The sequence below is a fragment of the Sceloporus occidentalis genome, unplaced genomic scaffold, assembly GCF_023333645.1.
Source record: "Sceloporus occidentalis isolate IW3139 unplaced genomic scaffold, rSceOcc1.0.p SCAF_422, whole genome shotgun sequence".
NCBI classification, from domain to species: Eukaryota; Metazoa; Chordata; class Lepidosauria; order Squamata; family Phrynosomatidae; genus Sceloporus; species Sceloporus occidentalis.
This window is the reverse complement of record NW_028317402.1, coordinates 246,863-269,305: the sequence shown is the minus strand read 5'-3', so window position 1 is coordinate 269,305 and position 22,443 is coordinate 246,863. Positions and strand designations below refer to the sequence as shown.

The window sequence follows — 22,443 nt, the reverse complement described above, 5'->3', positions numbered from 1 at the left end:
CTGAAGCACCCACGGTTTACACAAAAGTTCTAATAGAGAAGCTGCTGCTCTCTGATTGGAGGAGCTTGGACTCCTTCCACATCACGTGGTCACTTTGCATCAAGGCCGGGTTTCGGCGGTTATGTGACGTCGTAATCGCGCGCCCGCTTCTAATGCGTCGGTTTCCTAGGAGAACGCTCTACGCTTCCAAAGCAAAATGGCGAGCAAACTAAAAGACCTGGACGTCACCGCGGACGAGCTGGAGCGCTTCCAGAAGGCCTTCCAGGATGAGCAGTTCCGGAAAATGTTCGCCGAGTACGCGGAGGAGCTCAGCAACCCCGAGAACCGGAGGAGGTACGAAGAGGAGATCCGCCAAATGGAGCGGGAGAAGGGGATGGACGCCCGTTTTATCTATCCCCACCCGGGGTATGTGCTGCTGACCAGTGCCAACGGTACTCAGAAGTGCTACCTTAATATCTGTAGCAACAGCTCCGTCCCAAAGCCCCAGGGGGTACCTGGCACCGATGGGAAAGCCCGGGGTGGGCACCACTGGACACTGCCTTACACCATCACCCCTGCCAGGGAGGAAATGGAGAAAGGGGGCAGCAAGTACCTCCTTTATGACATTGTTTTCCACCCAGACACTCTAGCTATTGCAACCAAAAATGAGAAATTCAAGGAGATGGTGGATTCCACGGCTATGGACGCTGTAACGAAGAACTACCAACAGCAACTAGATAGGACCAACGTGAAGACCCTGAGCTTGAAGTATAAGGGGGTCCCTCAGAGTGGGGTGGTCCGCAAACCTATACCAGGCTTCACCCCAACACCCGAGGATCCCACTGATCCCCTGTGCTTTCCCTACCCTTACCCTCCTCACAGTAGGGAGGACACAGGAGAGGCACCTAGTGGCCAGGAAAAGCCAACTGTGCAACCGGTGCCTGGGGGCGACGGCTCCACAAAGCCACACGAGGAAGCCACAACTCCCCATTACACCATCAGACACAGATCGTACGTAGACTTCCAAGATTACACCTACTCCAGATACTCTGCTCCAAGCCCGGTGCCCAAGGAACTGGTGGTCACCGTAGATCTGCCTTTGTTGACTTCGGCTGCTGGGGTCAACCTTCATATTTTAAGCAAACAGCTTAATCTAGACTGTAAGCAGCCGTCTTATAAACTTCAGGCAAGTCTTCCCTACCCAGTGGATGAGAAGCAAGGTAAAGCCCAGTTCAACAAGGCCACAAAGCAGTTGGTTATCACCTTGCCTGTGATTCAGCAGAGCGCGATGAGCATAATGCAGGATCATATCAGAACGGATGATGGCGAAGATCAACCCAACGGGCAGGAGGAATATGAGGTGCAACAGCATGAGAGCTGTGAGTATAGCCAGAGTGCCTTGGAGAGCGGTTTCCATAACCAAGTATGTAGCCAAGCGGGACCATCTCAAAACTCGTTATCTCAAGTCGCCCCCAATGGATACGGCACGATGACCGAAACTTTGCCAAGATTTTGTCAACAACATGAAACACTGACCAGTAACCCGCATTCTCTTATTATGCCTCCGGATACAATTCTCTCTCCCACGTTCACGTGCACGCAAGACGCCACATCTTTGACTTTAATCGTACACGTTAAGGAAATAGACGAAAAAAGCATTTGTTCCAACGTGGAGATGAACCAGTTTCAGATTAGCTTCCGTGTAAAACATCAATATGTTTGCTATTTTTTGTTAATCCAGTTCCTTCCCAAATACAGTCTCAACACGAACGAGATCTCCGTTAATGTCTCCGAACACAATGCGGTTATCGAGCTGACCAAGTCGTCGGAAAACTTTGGAATTTGGAAGAATTTTTATTTTGGTGACAACGTAAATCCGCTGCAGGTAAAAACAGGGCCATTTTTTGGATCAGATCTCCCATCACTCTCAGCCCCAATGTGACTAAGAGTGTTGCGGCATATATCTGACAACAAAAGGGAGAACATTGGCTGTTGACAGCGCCAATGAATCCGGTACTTTTTTTTCAGTATGTTTCCTGGTTTGTAGATTTCAGAAATGTGTCTGGGAACATGTAATTATGAATATGAATTACTTTTTATATTTTCCTGTTACTAAAATAGGTTAGAATTGTTAATTAATATATATTAATAGGATTTCCCAGCAGATAAGAACCGTTCGGCTCATCTAGTCTGCCTGCTGTAAAGATTAAGACCTTAATTAGTAGTTGGTCTCATCTTATATTCATGCTAGCCTTATGTCTATCCCATACATGTTTAAATTCCCTTACTGTATTAGCTTTTACCACTTCTGATGGGAGGCTGTTCCATTTTTCTACTTCCTTATTTGTATAAAACAGGAGACCGCCCTTGCTTGTTTTTGCACAATTTGGCATAAATAAAAATGTACCTCGGTCATAAAGTTTCACTGATTGTGAGTTATGTATACAGAGATTCTGGTGTGATGTTTGTAGCAACTAAATGAAGACTCCATTCAGCAATGGTTGCCATGGTGACTGCCTTTTAAACACTTTTTTCCCAACTCCCCCCGGTGTTTACTTTCTGTAGTAGGTAGAAGTGATGTCTGCTTTCAGGAGTGTCTTTCTCTTATATCTTCATGTTTTTAAGTTTTTTTTCTTTTATTTCTTACAGGAACGAAGATTTGTCACCGAGGATAATGTAACGGAATTCCTGGAAAACAACAACCAAGCCGCGCAGGTTCCCTGGTCTACACTGGAAGACGAGCTTTTACTGGATGTTCTAGAACTAAATGATCAGACGGCTCGCATACGGATTAACGTAAGGGTTCCCTTCTAAAATCTACAACTTAATGAGTATGTCTGTTTCACCGAACGTGTATGTCTCCTGCACATTCTGTGTTTAGTGTATGCAGTCTTTAGTTATTGGAATTACAAACTGAGAATTCTGTCTCGTTTTCCTCCGCCTCTACTGAAAGGAGGATTTGTAAGTATGAATTCAGCTCATACCCAGCAAATATCATTCAAAAACACCTAAGGCATAAATATTGGGGATCCCATCACTTTATATGTCTGTACATTGCTTTGCCCGCCACTTCGCCAAAGTACCCCAAGTTTGGCGAGTCCTATCTCATTTTTCATGGCTATATTGTTTATAAAAATTAGATGGGACCCCCAAACTTGGGATACTTTGACATAGTGGCGGGATAAGCAATATACGGCCATATCTCTAGACCGTAAGCTCGTTTGAGCAGGGCCCTCCTCTGTAAGTCAAATTATGTTACATACTTCTTATGTCCTGTATACCCATTGTACAGCGCTACGGAATTTGATGGCGCTATATAAACAATAAATAATAGTGTGATGGAATCCCCAATATCTTATATTTGTATTTTTGAATGGTATTCGCTGGGTATGCTCTGAATTTCTGCTTATTGGTCTATTATTCTAGCAGCTACCCGAGAATCTGAATGTTTGACTTTTATGCTTTTTAGGTTGTGCGCACCCCTAGTTTGTATATTGTTTGTAAGTATGCTTCAGTGGAAGTGCTACAGCGCATCAAGGGGATTTTAGCAGCAGCCAGTTGCATGTATGAATGCTGAAGTTGACAGCTGCTACCCAAATTTATTTCATTTGACTCTTAATACTCTACATAAAATGTAGAATGGGGTTTCCCTTTGACCTACGTAAAGACCACTTAATATGCAGAGCCCCCAATGCACCTGTAGTACATTACGCTAGTTTTCTGAAGTCACAGATATTTATTTAGCAAACTCTGTTTGTTCCAGCAGAAACCGGAGCTGGCAGGCGAGGAACCTGCAGAACAACTGGAGCCGGGCACAGAGACCAAGCATAGCACGAGTACAGAGAATGATGCTTCGAGCCCGGCTGTGGAAAAGGATGAGCTTCAAGTTCTGCAACAGCCCAGCACTGAAAGCCATGTGAATACAGGAGGACAAACTGTCGGCTCTGAGCCCCTTTCAGACCCTGCGGAGTCCGCGTGTGAACCCGCAGTCGTTAACGGCCATGCTGTTGAAGCCGATAGCGTAGAAAACGAAACTCCAGATTTGAAAGAGATTGTAAAGGAAAAGCAAGATGGAACAGAATGCCCGCTGAGCACCTCATCAAATCAAAGCAGCCAAACTCCTGTCCTAAAGGAAATCAGTCCAAAAGATGGGCATGTGGAAGTCATCACAGACCACACTACACAATGTGCCTTCACCTTCCAAAATCCTCTGCTATATGATCTGGACTGATGGGTTTCTGTATAATCTGATTGTAGAATGATTTGTTTACAGACCTTTTACCATTCGTGCCAGGGGGGGGGGGAGAGTCCCTACCGGATTTACTTGTATACGGGTTATACTTGCTGCTTGTATCCTTCTAGGGATGAAGAAAAACTACAGAAACTTTGGTACGGCGTGATGTTGCTCTGAAAGGATAAATGCTCTTTGCGTTTCTTATTGGTAGTTCTAGTTCGGGGTCTGTTGCTCATCCAAAACCAAATTCAATATGTTAAAAGATCTTTGTTTTCTTAGTGTAATTTGTATTAAATATACTATTTCTTCTGTCCCTGCACCTCCTGCAATAGCGATCTCCCTTTAGAGCACATCTGCCAACCAGCACAGTAGGTTTTAACTGTTCAGGTACCTATTTTCTTAATGTTATGCTTATATATTGGTTTGCAAAGATGTGTTATTTGAATGTTATATTAATAAAGTATGAGTAAATGCATATTAATGCTTGATTTTGAGCGATCCCGATACAGATGTATAGTGTGTTGGCTAAGTATTGTATAGCAGTGAGGTAAGGTTGTGTGGATAGGTGTGTGCATGCCCCCCAAAGCTTTGAATTTGTGTTTTTGTATATTAAACTATCATTGTACAACTCTGCATTCTACATATAGTATGATGGAGGTTTTAGTAGTGAAATCACTATAGAAAAGAGTGCAGGTGAGTCCCTGAAATATGCTTTTGTTGCATCAAAACAGTTTATTTTTATCATTAACAACAGTACGATGAAAAGGCACATCATGCTTACTTACCTTCGAAAGGTTTGTGCCAAAAAGCTATACTTCTGCTGTGGGAACCGGCCCAGTGACTCAACTAGTCACAGAAACACGGAAACTGGGGTGCAGAAAAATTGCCGCAGGAGCTCTGGCCTGATGAGTCAAAACAGTTGGCTGAAGCAGAAGGATTTACCGAAATGATCGCCGAAAAGATGGAGAGCGGTCAAGATTGTTTCCAGGCAACAGCGAAGCATGGTGGCGTTTCCATGAAAGTTTGGGGTACCCAATGCCTCTGGACACCATTAATGAGGCATCTGTGGGGCAGGAGGGGGACACAGATGCCTTGCTAATGGTGTTTAGAGAAGGCTTTAAATTGCATGACCGTCTCCTTGGGTTAAATGCGGTGCAGTCCCACTGTTTCAACTCCTGGGTAACCAATATAGCCATGAGAAATTAGACAGGACTCGCCAAACTTGGGGTACTCTGACGAAGTGGCGGCAGAGCGATATACGGCCATATAGTGTGACGGAATCCCCGATATTTCTGTCGCAGATAGAGATTTTTTTTACCTACAACTTTTGCATAGTATATACTATTGCGTATACACATTACATTATATATATACACTAATTATATATAATATATAGTATTTACAGCAATTCTAAATAGCGCCACCCATATCCATTCTGTGCCCCGGCTCTGTAATGCCCCACGTGCAGCTGCTTCCTGTTAGCCACCCTTTATTACCCCCGTGTATTACGTGTCTTTAGTTCTCTTTCCAAGCAAATATAATTTTATCGAAACCTAAAATATTTCTAACAAACAATCCATAAATATGCTGAGAATTTAAAGTGTCAAAGTGAAGACTGAAATTTCTTGTTTTCGCAGTAATTTGAAGCTATTGTGTTCGTCTTGAACATTGCATTGATTTCACTTCTGTAACGGATCTCTTTTTATGCATTTATTTCCTCTAAATTACATCTGTAAATAACCTTTCAAGTTTCATCTTTTTCCCTTTTTCAGTTAAAGCCGAGAATCACAGCAGTTTTACAGACCTTAGTGGGTTAAAGCAACGTCGCGAAATGGAAATGTCACATTTTAACGAGCAGCCCTGACATCTGAACCGGTTACACCTGGACTTACAAATATTTGCAAAAGATTACCTCTTCTCGGAAAGACAAAGTTTCTTTAAAAATCAGATCGTGCTATATTAAAAAAAAATAAAATATTGTAGCCTTAATGTTGATACATCGTGCCCATAGAGGATATAGAAGCCCACCGTAAAGAGATCGCCCAGGCAGCCTCAACCAAATGAAGAATGCATAATAAAGATCATTGTGAGTACTTGAACATGCATTCTTTAATTTCTTTATTTTATTTTTTTTTAATACTTGAGGGGAAGCTGCAGCTCCAGAGCTGCAGTAGGACGCCTTCTCCGTGGTCTGACAAGCATATGCGCAGAGGGGTCTCATTAGACCACGGCCTGATCTAAACGAATGTAAGGTTACCATATGTCAGGAGATGTGTTTGGCCAAGCAGGTCTCCGGCGTGGCAAATAATTTGTACCCGGAACAGGGTATTTTTTGTTGCCCCTGCATTCAGAGGTTATAGCCCAGAATTTCTTCCATAGAAAATACGTTCCTGGGTCAGCCATCGCTGCCGGTAACGCTGTACTGCGGAGTCATTTAATCCGTGTTCCTCTGCATCACTTTCATGTTAATCGCGGTGACGATGCGTGTGTTTTACAGGCAGGAACATACGCAGCTTAGACCATAAAATGCGATGCCCGAGGCACAGTAAGCTGGAGCACACGTTACTGCAACAGCACTATAATAAATACCACCATAACGTTACACAAGCCGTGGCCCCTGCCAGCGCCCTTTACATCTGTGCCACCGTTTCATGTGTGACATGCAGGTCATCTCTAACCCAATACTGTATTCTAACGCAGCACTGAAATAAAGCATTTTACGTGTAATTTCTATTTAATAGACTCTTTTTAAGATGTAAGCGGTTTTTCTGCTATGGGGGGGCGAAATTATTGCTTCCTTGAGTTTCATGTGCTATTCACGTACAGAATAGGAGACGGGAAGCTGCCGTAGGGCCACTTTCCACAAATAACAAAACCGGTTAGGTGACCTGAATGAAGCGCAGGATAAGATTACCGTTTATCGCCACAAAGAGCTACAGCGGCTTGCATAATGCACGAGATCTTTCTCCATCGGTTATATATCAGCAGCAAAACAAACAGGACGTGTTGTGGGATAACAAGACATGCATTTAGATGTAATGTCGTTTTTCTTGACTCAGAGGGTGGTAGAGAAGTGAAACCGCTTCCCAGCAGAAGTGATAGAGGTTAAGACAGCGGGGAAAGGAATGGAAATGGGCAGGTATATTGATATTTATATCAGACTTTATCGCAGGAAGAAACGTGCAGACTGGGCGACAAATTCTATACCCTCTGTGTTCTTTGTCAATGTAACCCAAACACCGTCACGTCGTCCATTCTTCATCGCCTTCTTCTAGTCTCTATGACAAAGCTTGTCACGCCGAACATCTCAGCACCCTGCCTCACCCCATCTGCTCGCCCTCGATAAGAACAGCCAGAGATGTTAAGTAAACACATTAAACCGGATTAATACACAACTACTTTGGTAAAAGGCCCCTAAACGTAACGAAAAACGTGGCACGAAACTTTTTATTTTTAGTACGTGAGCAGATTTCTGAAACTTATCACTTCCTGATCGCTCGAAATACAGCAAACATTCTAGAAACCATTTCCTGAGCATCCATTTACCTTTTTGCTCTTCGCAGACACAGAGTTTACCGGGGAATCGTATGTTTCAGGTCTAGATCATCGCTCTACGCGGTCTACGCAGCCCCTTCTAGGAGGTGAAGCTCCCCGGGGGTCGCTCTGTATAACACAGCGATACCAAGAAGCTGAAATGTCAAACACCCCTTTTAGTAAATACCCCTGAAGCATCTGCAACAGCCCAGATATCCCCAGACGGATATTAAGCGAACAAAAAAAAATGAAAAACCCCGCTCAAGAAAAATGCACTGAGGACTTGGCTAAAGCAGAAGCTTCAGCTGCCCCCCCCCTCCTCCGTGGTCTGGCTATTCTTGCCACGGTGGCAGAAAAAGAGCTCTTTGGGGTCTAATGAGACCCCCCACCTGCAGCAAGTACATCTCGTGCACGGAGATGAGCCCTGCGTGTTATATAGGTGGGAGAAGAGGTGAATGAATAGGGGGGGCTTCTGCAGAATCCTATCTATTCGCAAGGAGGACACTACAGCAAAGCACAACACTCTCATGAAGCATCATCATGTCTACGACACGCTAGTAACATATGACGGCCGGGAACCAAAAGGATACAGCAAGCTCTCGTCCTCCAAAGGACAAGTTACAGCTTCTGTCATCAGCACCGTTACAGTATAAGACGCGCGGTCAGTTCCCGTAACCGGCTTAAATCCCGCGCGATTACGGGGAGGGCCGGGTTGTCCTGCTGATCGTAGCGTACACATCACAATGATTTCCAAGAACAATCACTTTCGTTAAATCATTTATTTCCAAAAAAAAAAACAAAACATATTCCATAAATGTGATCCATGAAGCGCGTTCAACGTTATAATTAGTAAACGAGTTAATGAGGCATAATAAACTTTTTATAATCAGATTTCACACCATGAAAAATTATGGACAATTAAGCGAGGATTTTTGACGAGAAGAGAGAAGACCGATTATTCACCACGGTTCAAAATATTCGAAGGTTCGAGGTTCCCCCCGGGTTCACTGCAACCGGCGATAACTCTTACACAGTTCATGGTCTCTGATATCCCCCCATCCTCCGTTTTTCACGTGGGGGGACAAGGCGGCCATGGAGTGCCGTCTGCTAATCGTTACACCCTCGGGAAACAAATAGAGCTGGTTGCTCGAGAACAACGCTTCCATTTTGGCACTTTCCGTGGCCGGTCTGCAGGATTTTTTATGGTGCATCCCGCAGTCTCCGGTGTGAAAGATCCGGGGGACCTCGGGCACCATAACTTTCCAGAATCTCGGAAGACAATTAACAGTCAAGTGCTGCAGAGTCCAGTCCCAGTTATAGTCATCGTAAGAGCAAAAGGCATCGGTGCACTGAATAAGTTTTTGATAGGTGTCGCGGCCCATCGCCATGCCCATGTTATGTTCCGTCGACTTCCACGCCTTTACCTCCACCTTATCGGCCTTCTCCGAGAAGGTCTGCGGACGCACGTAGTTCCCGAGGCTTATGACATCGCAGTCCGCGCACTCTTCGCTCTTCTTGCTCCACATTTTTTTAAGGACGTCGTAGAAATCCGGGGCCAAGTAGTGGTCTTCTTCGATGAAAAGGACCAAGCCTTTGTGATCTTTTAATACTTTGATCTTCTCCCACACGAAGTGCAGCTTCCACCACCAATGATGCTTAGTCTGAGAGAACTTGGCTTCTCTGTAATGTCCGAAGGAATCGGGGTACTCGGCGTTAATGCAGCCGAGCTTAAGGGCGTCTTTCTTCTCGATGTCTCTGGGGCAATCCTTGGGGTCGTGGCCGGGAAACTCGTTGGGGTACAGCTGGATGCTGAACGGGAAAAATATCTGTAGCACTTGACAAAAATCCACCGTCGCGACAAGCTGATTTATTTCCGGAGACCAGTAATCGTGGCTGAAGATCAGCAGCGCGTTCTCGATGCCCTTCGCGTTCCGCAGGGACTCCAAAAGGTATCTCAAATAATCGGGGCGGTTGTGGACCTGAACCACCACCACGACGTCATCCGCCGGCCGGTTTGTTATTTTCTCTAGATTTTTGATCGTTTGGTCGAAGTTTAGCTGGAAAACCACGGACCTGTACACCAGCGTCGCGTTATCCACCTCCGGCTTCTGCGACTTCTCCGTCACGGACTCGTTGGTCGGTTTCCTGATCCCTGCCGACACGTGGCCTTTGCCCTGGGTTTTTTCAGAGTCCGTTTCCTGGACAAAGTCATTTTTCTTTTGTCTGCCGTTGCTCCACAGTGCAAGGCCACACAGAGCCACAACCAAAGCGAGGACGATCACTTTCTTCTTATATATTCTGCACCTCATGTTATAGGTGGTCTACGGCAACGGCGGGGGTGGGGACGGCGGCGCCGCACACAGGGCCTGCCTGTGAGTTCCTGATCGAAGTCCACAATTCGACTTTGAAGGCGCGAGTATTTGGGGCTAACTCATCCTCCACTTTGACGAAGAGGAAAGCAGCATCTGCAGGGGAGCGATCACATGTAGCATGTTTCCCGCCAAGCTTAGCACACATGGACCGAGTCGTAACCGAGATCAGGCTCCATGGAACATCTACGGGACCGATGCCCCCCTTACAGAACCCCTGGAAAACAGGAAGGGGAAGCGTGAATGCGGGGGGGCCGGAATCCCCTTACGGATCCATGCTATAACTACACGCCTGGACTACACTCACCTAACAGAACACGCACTCATCATATGCAGACCCACTACGCTCCACGCAAAACTATCCACACAACCCGCTGCAACACAAACCTCAACACTCCGTCCCAAACAGCGACACCCCCTACACAACAATACACCTACGTTTAACCCTTGTTACACCACAAGGCTAACCCCCCCCCCCCAACCATTAACATCATTATAACCCCATTATAACTCCATGGCATACATGACCTACTGACACCAATACAACCTAAAATCCTGTTTCTCTCACACACAAGCGAAGAACACCTTTAGCCCACACCCACGGGAGACCGCTACTGCTGCGGCGCTTATCGGAGCAGCTCACCTGCGGCGGCCCGCGCAGTCCTGTCAGCCTCGTCTCCTACTCTGCTCCCTCCCAACCGAGCGTCTGCTCCGGCGAGGCCCCGCCCTTCCGTGAGCTCACTGGTTGTCTCTACGAGTGACGTATTGCTGCGGTTTAGGAGCTGCCTGTCACGGGTCATGAAGGGGTTAAAAGTACTTACGCTTTCTCCTGCGACTGGCGGAATGCAACGCTGGCCAGGAAGCGGATTCACACTGAGCCAATGGGAAGGCTTGTTACGGAGGCCGGCATGGCTGGCTGGCTGGAGGAGGAGGGGAAAACCCCCCCAAAAAGACCACCAGTAGGAAGCTTCGTTATATCGTCGGAGGGGGCGTGGCTATGCACTTTTTGGGGACTGCGTTGTCAGTGGTGTTGACTAACATCACGTTTCTGTCGCCGCGGGTTAACTCTCCGGGATCTGAGACATGTATTTATAGCGCGCCATTACAGTCTGCAGCTCGATTACATGAGGGGAGAACGGAAATAACCCCTCCTGTTCCAAAGCCTTGGCTCCGCTAATCCGAAATCCCCTCACAGCTTCACGCTTACTGTGGAATATCCCTACTTTAGCCACATTATTATTTATTATTTCACATAACGCCATCATATTCCACAGCGCTGTACAATGGCTCTCACCCTTCATGTTGTATGTATGTAAAACTCCTTGCTCCTTAATTTACCATTTCACCTCAAGAATAGACCTCTGAGGTCTCCAAACACGACTATTCACCTTTTTTTTTTTTTTTCTTTTTTAACCTTGATCCAATAAAAGTCATGAAAACAAAAAATAATGAGACTGGTAAAATAATATTGGTAAAATATGCACTGTGTGGGTGAACGTGGCCAGCTACACGTATGACATGATGTATAAGCCAACATATTCCGCTAACACAAAATTTCCCAATTCAGTTAATTTGTATGAAAGTCAGAACATGAGAAGGTGCCCTAAGAAAGTTGGGTCTCTCACGGTTTTCTTACCTTCTCTGCCGGCTGCGTCCGCGTCCCAGTCCTTCCGCAGCTCCGCTTCTTCTTCGTGTTCTATCTTCTTTCTTACTCCACTTCTCCCCGGTACCAGCTCCGTTAACCGGTTCCCAGAGCGCAGAATGGGCGGAGAGGCTGTTGCCGTGGTGCGCACTGTGGCTCCGCCCTTCCGCGGAAGTACTCCAAGAGACCAGGATGTTACAGATGGATTAGCCTCTCTAATTTTCTGCCTACATCATTCTGGAGTAGTTGCGCAAAAGGGCGGAGCCACATGGACAACCTCTCCTCTGTTCCTCCAATCAGGGGAGACGGTGGGCATGCCACCCTTTTCCGGGCGCACTCCAGGAGCCCTGGTCAGGGGAGCTGATGGGGGAGAGAAGTGGACAAAGACAGGAGAAATAGAAGCAAGAGAAGCGGAATAGGAGACAGGGGCATGGAACCAGCCGTCTGAGAAAGTAGGGAGACATTCAGAGAGCGAGCGGGAGCTCCAAATGGAAAAATCCCTCCGAACGGAAAAGGCAGAAAACAAAAATTAGTCGTCTGAAAACAAACAAAATTCCTCTCCGCCCCGATCTCTCTAGATACACAGATCGTGACGGCAGAAGAGACTCAACCAGTCGCTCCAGTCTGTTATTTTATTATTCTAATTCTTATCAGTTAAATAATTATTTCACAACTCACAGGTGACATTTTTTATGTCCTATATTGTCCAGATTATAGGCCGCCCTTTCCCCCCTAATTTAAATCTTTAAATTATGGGTGTGGCCTACAATAGGGGTTTAGATATTTTCAATGCCCCCTACCTTATCCACAGACCGATTCCCGGCCCATCTCCTTTCTTCTCGTTCTGTCTTCTTTCTTCCGATTGCCCCTGTGTCTTCAGTCTACTGTCTTAGCTTTCAAATTATTATTTTTTTATTAATGGCGTTTTCTGTAAATTAACATCCAACTTTATAGGCGCAGCCCAATTAAGCGAGGAATATATTCGGAACAATATGGTACTATTTCCATTTCTGTGACTGGCTCACCTAAATACTAACACTGAGGTTTACCATAAGGCAGTGTGATCGTGGAGAACACCAGGCTAAGATTGTACAACTAAACCCTATATGCTATCCACTTGAAAAAGAAAATACAATGCGGCATAACCCGTTATTTTCCCCAGACTGTCCCAAAACCACAAAGAAATCCATTTTTCTGTGTAGCATTTCTACCTATTATATACCTTGCCCAGTGATCGGGGGGGGGGGGCACTGGAATACGTTTAAGCATTACAACTCTTGGCGGACACGGATATACACAGAACAAGCCGATTGGATGTACTATAAATTAAACTTTATTAAAAATTACATTTTTTTTAAATATTTTTATTCTATAAAAGGTTTCTTTCCTTCAGATTTAGCAACTCTTAACCGTGGGAAATAAGGGCGCTTAACGACCACTGCAAAATGTATTGGAGACTGATATAAGGAGGTAGCTTGAAACACTTTTTTTTTTCTTCCCCTTTATCAGCTAGGTTGAGTTTTTTTTACTCGTATGCCGCTGCCCTTGTATTTGCATCCTTAACGCTGTAGAAAAAACTACATGCAGAGCTAGATTTAGCAAAGCCTAGAGAATAATAAACACTATTTACTGTAGTGCTACTTAAAGAGTGCAAGATTCCAGAAGAAAACTAAAAACCATCAACGTCCCCATTACAGACGCTTACTTTACCCACATCGAAACTGCGTCCGACCACGGGAAACCTCCCCGCTCCCAGGACTAAGTTCTTAGACCGCATTGTAGGGCAGAACACCCGAATATTCAGATCCAGGAGACTAACTGCATATTTAAGTGCTGAAGGCAGAGCTATCTTGCATATAGAGTTAGGTGTTGCGGAACAGCAGCAGCACCAACATCAAACCTGAATGAGCGATACCTATACAGCAAAGGTGGAAGAAGCAATATAAGAGGTGTGGAATAACTATACATAGCCCCACCGATATTACCAATTCACCCAATATCTGAGATATGTAAATTCATATTTTCTTCCATCGCATGTCTAAAGAGTAGTCCAACGCCGCACATGCTGGACAGCATCCGCTTCTTAAATCCTAGCGCTTTGCAGATACTTATCAAGGAACTCAGAATAACAGGTGAGGGAACAAAAGTAGCAGATGACTGGCGCCTCTGTACCCCCCATTGTATCAATGAGGACCACAGTCTGGGACACCTGATGGAGGTTCATTAACACAACAGTCTGAATGAATGAACTCAGGCAGGGCCGGCCACAGTCACATGTTTTTGCCACGGAGAGGTCTTGGCAGAGAGTAGCCGGTATGAGATGGGGTCCATAGGGTATTCTAGAGAGAACAAACAAAACAAAAAAAAAAAAAGTGTAAACTAATTGTGAGAGCGCATTATGGTTAGGTAGAACCTGGCTACTACTTGGAAATTTGCTTAGAAATAAATTGCAATTCCCAAACAAATAGATTTATACAAAGTTTAATACCACTATCCTCATATTCCCAGAGCAGGGTTTATCCATTAAAACAGTACATGGAAGGGAGTCAAGAAGGGATCTTACATCTATATTAGCCTTTTAAAGGTCATGGCTGACAAGTTTTTCCTGCAAGGCGGCCAAAATTATCCCATCTGATCCCCCCAAAAACCCTGTGTACCACCGGACCCATATCATGTGACAACCCTTACCTGTAATGAATGGTTGCCCTTGATGCACACTCCAGTAAAGGCAATGGTATCTTTAGCTGTATGTCTGGAACCATCGGTGTTGCTTTTACAAATGGATTCCCGAACAGGTCTACTTTTTCAAGTACTAAACTTCGAAAGCTACTGGGGAGGCATTGGATTTTGTTTTTCGTTGCAGACAGGAAGCGGAGTTTGCTCAGTAGCCCAATAGTGAAAGGCAGTTGAACGAGCTCATTGTCATCCAGTTTTAGGTTAATAAGTTCTTTAAGTTGGCCGAACTGTACAGGAAGGGCCTTCAGTTTGTTCTCGCTCAAATCCAGCGACTTGAGTGTGTTCCTTAGAGTGGAGTTGCAGAGCGCCACCTCGAAGGACTCCAGGAAATTGTTATGCAAGGTCAGCTCTTGTAGGCACACAAGATCTCCTATGGTTTGGGGCAGCTTCCTGATATGGTTGTTACTCAGATCAAGTTTTTGAAGCTTCTTCAAGCACAGCATCCGCATGTCAACCCGGGCCAGTTTACAGTAGGACACCTGAAGGTGTTCCAGGGAATACGGAAAACTCTTTGTGATGGGATAGTCCTTCTTGCAGGTGATAAACATCTTAGCTCTTGGCTTTTCAATTTCTGAGGTCTTTACTGGAGTAAGACGTGACAGTGATATACTACCAGGATCTTTGCCTTTATTTGCCAGTCCCACCGTTGAAATAAAGTTTTTCAGACTGCACACATCCGCCTAAGTAAAAAAATGCATTATTTATCTAATTGTTCAGTGTCAGAAGCTGATACCGCACTACACTAACTGTTCTATACAGGTACAGCGTTTACAAGTCTGGATCTTCTAGTATGAAGAGAAGGGCGCTATTTTTATTGTAAACAGAATTTAAACAATTGGGATTAGTACTTCAATTTAGAGGAAGGCATCAGAACTGTGCCAACTGCAGACTATTCAAATACCGCACACGTTTCAAACGCAACAATATTGACTCTAAGGATAGTGTATCATTTCACAAGGCCAAACGTTTCCTTTTCATTGCTACACAATGACACGTTACTTTTAGAAATGTGAATCTGCTGTTTTCCAGTAGGCCGGGGAAGCGTTTTTCCTTTGCAATCTTCACTTCCTGCACAGGAAGTACTAATATGAGCGTTGCACAAAAAGGACTCCCCGGTAATGTATGTTTCTGAGTGTTCATTAATGCTTTGTGTAGTTATCCTTACGAGCAGCCATACCTTGCTGAGACATATATCCACTGCCGGCTCCTTCAGTCGTACCGTAGCTTTGCCCTCTTGTACAAACTTGGTGAACAATTGGTCTATGTTTTCCTGCAGCTAAAAGGAAAGCAAAACAAAAATGTAACAATCACAATATTACATGCAAAGGCTGTAAACATTACAAGTATTATTTATTATAACACCAGTGGATACTCTCCAGCAGTATACAGCGTGTCCACCAAACACACCGAAGCCTGTGTTAATCACAACGTGACACCGACAGTTACCTCCCTACAACAAGATGAAGCTTAACACTCTGGGAATTAAACTTTTGGAAGATGAATACACAATACACATTACCAGGCGCTAGGCAACCGGTTTGTATATAAATATATTTTTACGTAGAAGGAGGGGGATCAAGTTTTGTTGTATCGGATAAATCAGAATGAAAGCCATCCAGGTACTTGGTTGTGTTATGATCGTATATCCTAAACACGATTGCTGTGGGTGTTCTGAGTGTCGTGTATTCAAAGGTTGGTCAAATAAAAAGTGTCAGTCATTTTGACAGCTCCATCTGTCCCCACGTGAATTAATGGCAACCGGCAGGACTTTATAGGAAGCAATATACGCGATACGACATCATTTATCTGCAACAGAATCCCTGCAGACTGATCATTATCTGCTACATGTTCAGGCAAATGTCACACACTGTATGGGGCAGCCTGTACTCACAATCTATATGGCTTATAGATTTGCTGTTCTATCACCCTGAGCCCTAAGAGATTCTGCAGCAGCTCAGCCCTCAGGCCTACCAGCCACATGTATGTATAGATCATGCAAGCCTTTCACAGGGAGCCATGAGCATTAGCTGCTGGTTCTTCTTGCCTTATATCTGGAGCCAGCCTTGTCTTTGAGTGTGCAGATCATCAGGTAGACGGCGCCCGGCTGCCCTGATCGCTTATCCTCCTGCCTCCCGACAGACAGGACGGCTCTGGCGCCTTTGCCTCGATTCCTCATCCCGAAGGTGGGCAGCATCCTACTGATCACCTCCACCTCACACTGCAGCTTCATGGCCGCAGATGTAATTCCAGACCTCCTAGATCATAGAGCCTCCGCGTACCGGCCAGTCCGCCCTGTCAACGTTTCTATCCTGACATAACACATTCATTCAATCAAAGCTCTGCGTTCCCGCCTAGCTCGCAGGACCCACCCGACTGCTTGCCGTCCCAGACCTGCCTGAATGCTGTCATAGCTGTTCAACGTACTGCCTGTAAGAGCGTAAAACCGTATGCCTATAAAAGGAAATTAAAAGCGCTATCAAATCAATAAACCAACAGCGGATAACGGAAGTGTGCATTAAATAATTTACTGACTTTAATTTCTAAGATATATGAACGCATCTGTCTTTATCTTTCTTGAGGCCTCCACCCCCTAGATATAAATATGAGATGTGTTTACCAACACTTTTTACATGATGTGATCATGTGATGAGTGATGACGTATTTATGTAACAGCGTAAGGCATTTAGAATAACAATAAGGCCTTTTTTTAATTACTTTATTTATTTATAAACATTTTCTTTTCTTTGTTTGTAAAACATTGTTTTAATAAAAGATGGACCAGTAAATCCGGGCCTGTCTGTCTTAACAGGGAAAACTTTAAAGGTTGACTGGAACTCCCGCCCCAGTCGTGTGCAAAATAAATTATATTAAAACAAATGCGTTGATAACATGTAACAGACTTTCAATGACAGGCGTGCAGCAAATGGATGTATTAGTGAGTGAATCCTACATTCAAACAGCTTCCATGTACCGGTATATATTTACTGAACACTATTTACATACAAACTATGGATAACAAGCCCCATAGCTAACTGCAAGTGCCCATAACCTACAATGGGGTAGCTTGTTTTTTTGCATTGCTTACTTAGGGTACAATTTAGAAAATTAAGGAACCAGTTCGGGTTGCCTTAAAGTACTGACTGTCTTTGGAAACCCGGGATGGTTGGGAGGGATGGGTTACCGCCTGTGTGTTTACAGCCAGCAGGCTAACAATTTACGTGTGCTGGTTGGCATAATGGGGAATGTTTATGCCTCCTTAAAAGCAGGGGTCCCCAACCACCAGGCCGCGGACCGGTCCATGGCCTATAAGCAACCGGGCCGCATGGCAGTTCCAGGTGCCGGGCGGGTGTTTATCTTAATTTTTCATTTATCTCTGCGGGCAAACAGCAGGGTGAGGATCCAGATCGCCCGCAGCGCTGCAGGGGACCTGGATCCTCCTATCCAGCAGCCGTGGAGGACTGTGTGACGAAGACAACCCTGCTGCTGCTGGCACTTCCGCCGGTGCTTCTATGGAGTGCCAGTGTTACATGACCTTCTGGTGCTCCACCATAGAAGCCCTGGCAGCAGTGGAGGTTGTCTGAGCGATGTGCACAGACTTCCCCGGCTGCCAGAGATTAGGATTCCCCTGCAGGGGGCCTGTATCCTCCTCTCTGGCAGCTGGGGAAGGTCTGGGCGATGTAAGCAGACAACTTCTGCTGCTGCCGGCACTTCCGCTGGGGCTTCTATGACGCCGTGCCAGCAAAGAAACCCCGGCGGATGTGACGAGTAGCAGCAGAGGATGTCTGGATCGCACAAACCTCCATGGCTGCCGGATAGGAGGATCTAGGTCCCCTGCAGCGCTGGGGGCATAAAGCATATCAGGTGCAGAGTAGCATATCAAGGGGAGCAAAGTGGCATATCTAGGGGAGGAGAGTGACATATCTGGGGGGGCAGAGTGGCACAATTGTATGTGCTTTTCTGGATTTAAATGAAGTTTACGAGTTCTAAACGCTTAATGTCAGGTATGACTCCACCAAAATGGAGAACAGTGACACCAGCGTATTGACCCTGGTGTGTAGCGCTGCCTCAAGCGTATGTATGGATCTCGCGGGGCATTCTGGGATCTGCCGTGCGCAGTGCATTGTGGGATAGGCCCTGCCAGCGTTGATTAGCGGCTGCGTGGCTCCTCCTCTTCCTTTTCGAGAGCTGCGAGTCGGACACAATGGGTCACCAGCAGCTTTACTGGAGCCACCCTAGGAAATTCGGCCAAGGATCCCGCTCCTGGTGGGTGCAGGACTGGGTTATCTTGGTGTTCTGGGTGCCGCCGATATGTTAAAGTGGCGATTAGTGTCATGTGGGTTCTCTGGGCGGCCTTTTGGGCTTCAGGCCTCGTGCGCCCATCATGGCGGGCATAGTGGATGCGTAAGGCCGGTAATGGCGGCGGAGCAGCCTGCGCTTGGCCTTCTCTTAGAGCCTCTGGTCTTTTTGTGTCGGTTCCTGGGGATATATTTATCCCGAGGCCCCAGTAACTCTTTCGTTAACCGGTTTCCTCCGCGCACACAAATCCGCTTAATACTCGTGTGTGATTGCTTGCGCATGAATCGTACCGTCTGGCGTTTAAATACGCCTTATTCTCAGTGAAATATTGACTTTAATGTGAGTACTATCTAGAGCCATGTGTGTTAACATGCTTAGTGTCATACACAACGTCATATGTAGCCCCCTGTCACATGTGATACATGCTGCGTAATGCCTGTACTTCACTGTTATTTAACCCTTTCTTTCCCTCTGCAGCCGTGTGTGCTCAAACAGGCATGGATTGATCCGTAAATATGGCCTAAACATGTGCCGTCAGTGCTTCAGGCAGTACGCGAAGGACATCGGCTTTGTCAAGGTACGTGAGCTGTTGGTGTACTTCCAGTAGAGCCGGCAGGTGGCCTATACATCGCTAAATAATGGCTTTTGCCACTTTTTCCAACATGGGGTTATATGTTTGATTTCCTTAGTACATATTATTAAATCTATAGTACTTAACCCCGTCTGGTTACGGTATTTTGTGGCATGCAGCTATGACTGGCTCTGCTATACACCTGTGCTGTCTGGGTGTAGCTGCCAACAGTCCCGGTGTAGACTGCGTTCCGGGTTCACAGCAGCAGAAATGTCCGTTATATTTTGGGCTGTAATGTGTTGGATGCTGGGAACCGGACGGGTGTTATCACTGGAGATACTCGAACCAATTATGTTTTATCGGATGCTATAGTAGTGCAGGGGCTAGAATATCTTACAGCATTATATATATCGCTGGCATTCAAATGGCTTGAAGAACCTATTGAACAGCAGACAGGCCGCCAGTATCTTGATAGATCGACGGTGAGATTATTGTAATAATGTTGGGCACATATCTGTGATGTCTGCTGTTAAGGCAGATGCAGCGATAAGACATTTCGAGTTGTTTGGTTTAAGGTTGTGTCCAGGCGTAATGAGTGAAAAGGCAAGCTGGGCTCCTGGTAGGATAGCATGTGGTGGACGGAATGGAAGAAGTGGGAACTAATAGTGCTGCTGCATCTATGCTGCCACTTCTGCATGTTGGGCCTGCAGCTTCAGTCATGATGGGGAAGGAGTTGGTGTAACTGGAAGCAGTGAATAGAAGGCCGTGTGCGGTTGGGTAAAGGGAATAGACAAGGATGGAGTTGGTATAATTAGATTATCAATTGAAGGTTGGAGGTAGGGCAGTTAAAGGGACGTTGTTGCCCTCTGGTATTAATATGTACCCGTTTTCAGATTATCGATTACTACAGAGCAAACCCGCAACAGACTGGTTACGAAATTAGATGGGATACCTAATGAGGCATGAGGGATAGCCACAGATATGACATACCTATATAGCAGGGGTCCCCAAACACTGGGCAACATGATGGGTGACCACATGTCCCAGAATTGTTTTGTTTTGTTTTTTTACGTGGAGCAGAAAGGTGGGTGCCGCTCATGACGTTTTCAGTAGCCAATTGGCACCTCTTAGTCTCCTCCGAGGCCTCTCGCTCGCGGTGCCGGCACTTCATGTCATGTTCCGCTGCTTAGCAGTAAAGCAGAGCAGCGAGACAGAGTCCTCTCGCTCCCACCATAAGACTGGATGTTGAGTGAACCTCAAAGGGGGCAGAGGGTAAATAGTGAGAAGGGGGTAGTAAGATTATTGAAATAAATAAATATTGAGACTGAGTGAGAATGAAAGTGGAGTATTATAAAGAGATAAAAAATATATTAATATAAGTAAAATGCACAGTAAATGTAATGCGCTTGAATCAAACACTGGCCCGTGGAAACATTCTTCCACAAAACCAGTCCCTGGTGCCAAAAAGGTTGGACTGCTGCTATATAGCACAACTCCAATATAACTTTAAAGTAGCGGGCATTATCACCTAAACCAGTCTTCAAATGCTAGTGAAAAGTTTGTACATATAAACATAAACAGCACACTAGTTTTATTTGGCCATTGCAAAGCAAACAACTTGTTTGACTTATCTACCAAGTGTAAATAATAAGTCTCAATAGACTCTTTAATATCAAACCATGTTATGTTTGTATTCATAAGCTTTTTTTTTTTTTCCCCCTTCTTCCAGTTGGACTAAATGTTTTGGTCGCCAGAAGAAAATAAACACCTCACTATCCATGGAGACGCAAGCATGGTTCGCTGGCAACAGAAGTTTTCTGACTACAACTTTTGTACATAAATAAAACAATTGGCGTCATCATACACTTAACAAGAATTACGTTTGTTTTTATTTTAAAAGTGAAGGCGGTGGGTGACACTTGTGGCATTTTCATTTAACTCCTTAAGTCCCCTATGGACGTACTGTTACCTCCAAACAATGCATCCCAAGAATCCCCTTTGGACGCTGGCTTTCGCTGCCTGATCTGATGTAACATTTTAAAATGCCAATCGGGCATTCCCTTCCGAGTCATGTCACTGCTGACGTCACCCTGAAGAACATGATATACCATGGGATATCTGATTGCTCTGATGAGGCACAGGCACTGTGATCTCTATGCAAGTCTGTGGGGACTTGCAGGGAGAATGAGAAACCATGCTAAAAAATGGCTAGGGATTTAAAACAAATACAATAAATTAAAAAAATAAAGTGAGCTAAGTGATATCATTGTGACATCACTGGCATTAATAACATGGTCAAGAAGTCCCTAAGAGGACCTCTAACCATTTAAAAAAAAAAATATATATATTTTAAAAAAAAAAAACCTTACATCCCATTGCCTTAACACATCTACCCTCCTTCCCCCGCTCACAACCCCCAAACCTGTTAAGCCATAAGCATAAAAATTCTACGAATAATGTACACCTTGTAGTATGTTCCCTATAAGTGCTGGGGAAGTATGGAAAATTTATATAAATCAGGTATTTCTGAATGCAGGACACCTGAATTGATAAACTTGGAGGGTATTTTCCATCACTTTACCTATTTTGTGAGGGAAAATATAAAAAAAAAAAATTAGTGGTTTTTTTTTTCTCTAATTTCTGCTAGTTTTTCTCATTTCTCATCCTAATTTTTCAGTTAATCATCCAACTATAGTTTACATGGGTACGCTATTCACAGGAAGAGGTTAATCGCTGGACCGACATACAGCAAAAATGGCAAAATTGCTCCTAGCTTTGAGGTATCAAAAACTCCTGGGACTGAAAGGGTTAAAGGCTTGTTCACACCTTTCAAAGTCCTGTTAGTGTTTCACGTTTCTCACTGCCGTTCACAAGCTCCATGCTGCCTTTTACTAAGCTTTTTGGTACTTTTATACATATATTTTGAGAACTTTCAACCTAGCTTCTTGATAAGTATGCTTAAAACTACTGTGCAAGAGATCCACTTAAAAGGCGAAGCAGTGTGTGTGTAATAAAGTATAACACATTCTGCATATACATAATGGTTGGCATCTTTTCTTAAGAAGCGATTAGTCAGCGATTG

General features: G+C 45.0%; 4 protein-coding genes across 4 annotated transcripts; 2 read left to right on the top strand and 2 right to left on the bottom strand.

The window, feature by feature from the left end:
- The first annotated feature begins 196 nt into the window (after positions 1–196).
- DNAAF2 (dynein axonemal assembly factor 2) lies at positions 197–4,210 on the top strand. The gene is made up of 4 exons (XM_089506784.1): positions 197–1,402; positions 1,721–1,864; positions 2,629–2,775; positions 3,743–4,210. The coding sequence occupies exons 1-4, from the start codon at positions 197–199 to the stop codon at positions 4,208–4,210; spliced, it is 1,965 nt and encodes a 654-aa protein (XP_089362910.1).
- Positions 4,211–8,751: 4,541 nt separating this feature from the next.
- MGAT2 (alpha-1,6-mannosyl-glycoprotein 2-beta-N-acetylglucosaminyltransferase) lies at positions 8,752–10,056 on the bottom strand. Its single transcript, XM_089506809.1, has one exon. The coding sequence runs from the start codon at positions 10,054–10,056 to the stop codon at positions 8,752–8,754; it is 1,305 nt and encodes a 434-aa protein (XP_089362935.1).
- Positions 10,057–13,841: 3,785 nt separating this feature from the next.
- Positions 13,842–16,724, bottom strand: LOC149272707 (leucine-rich repeat protein 1-like). The gene is made up of 4 exons (XM_089506808.1): positions 16,539–16,724; positions 15,672–15,770; positions 14,447–15,174; positions 13,842–14,097 (listed from the first exon to the last, which is right to left on the bottom strand). Exons 1-4 carry the CDS (start codon positions 16,722–16,724, stop codon positions 13,842–13,844), a joined length of 1,269 nt encoding a protein of 422 aa, XP_089362934.1.
- A 1,967-nt stretch (positions 16,725–18,691) lies between these two features.
- On the top strand, positions 18,692–21,209 carry LOC149272706 (small ribosomal subunit protein uS14). Its single transcript, XM_089506806.1, has 3 exons — positions 18,692–18,757; positions 19,268–19,367; positions 21,091–21,209. Exons 1-3 carry the CDS (start codon positions 18,696–18,698, stop codon positions 21,097–21,099), a joined length of 171 nt encoding a protein of 56 aa, XP_089362932.1. The 5' UTR covers positions 18,692–18,695; the 3' UTR covers positions 21,100–21,209.
- The last annotated feature ends 1,234 nt before the right edge of the window (positions 21,210–22,443 follow it).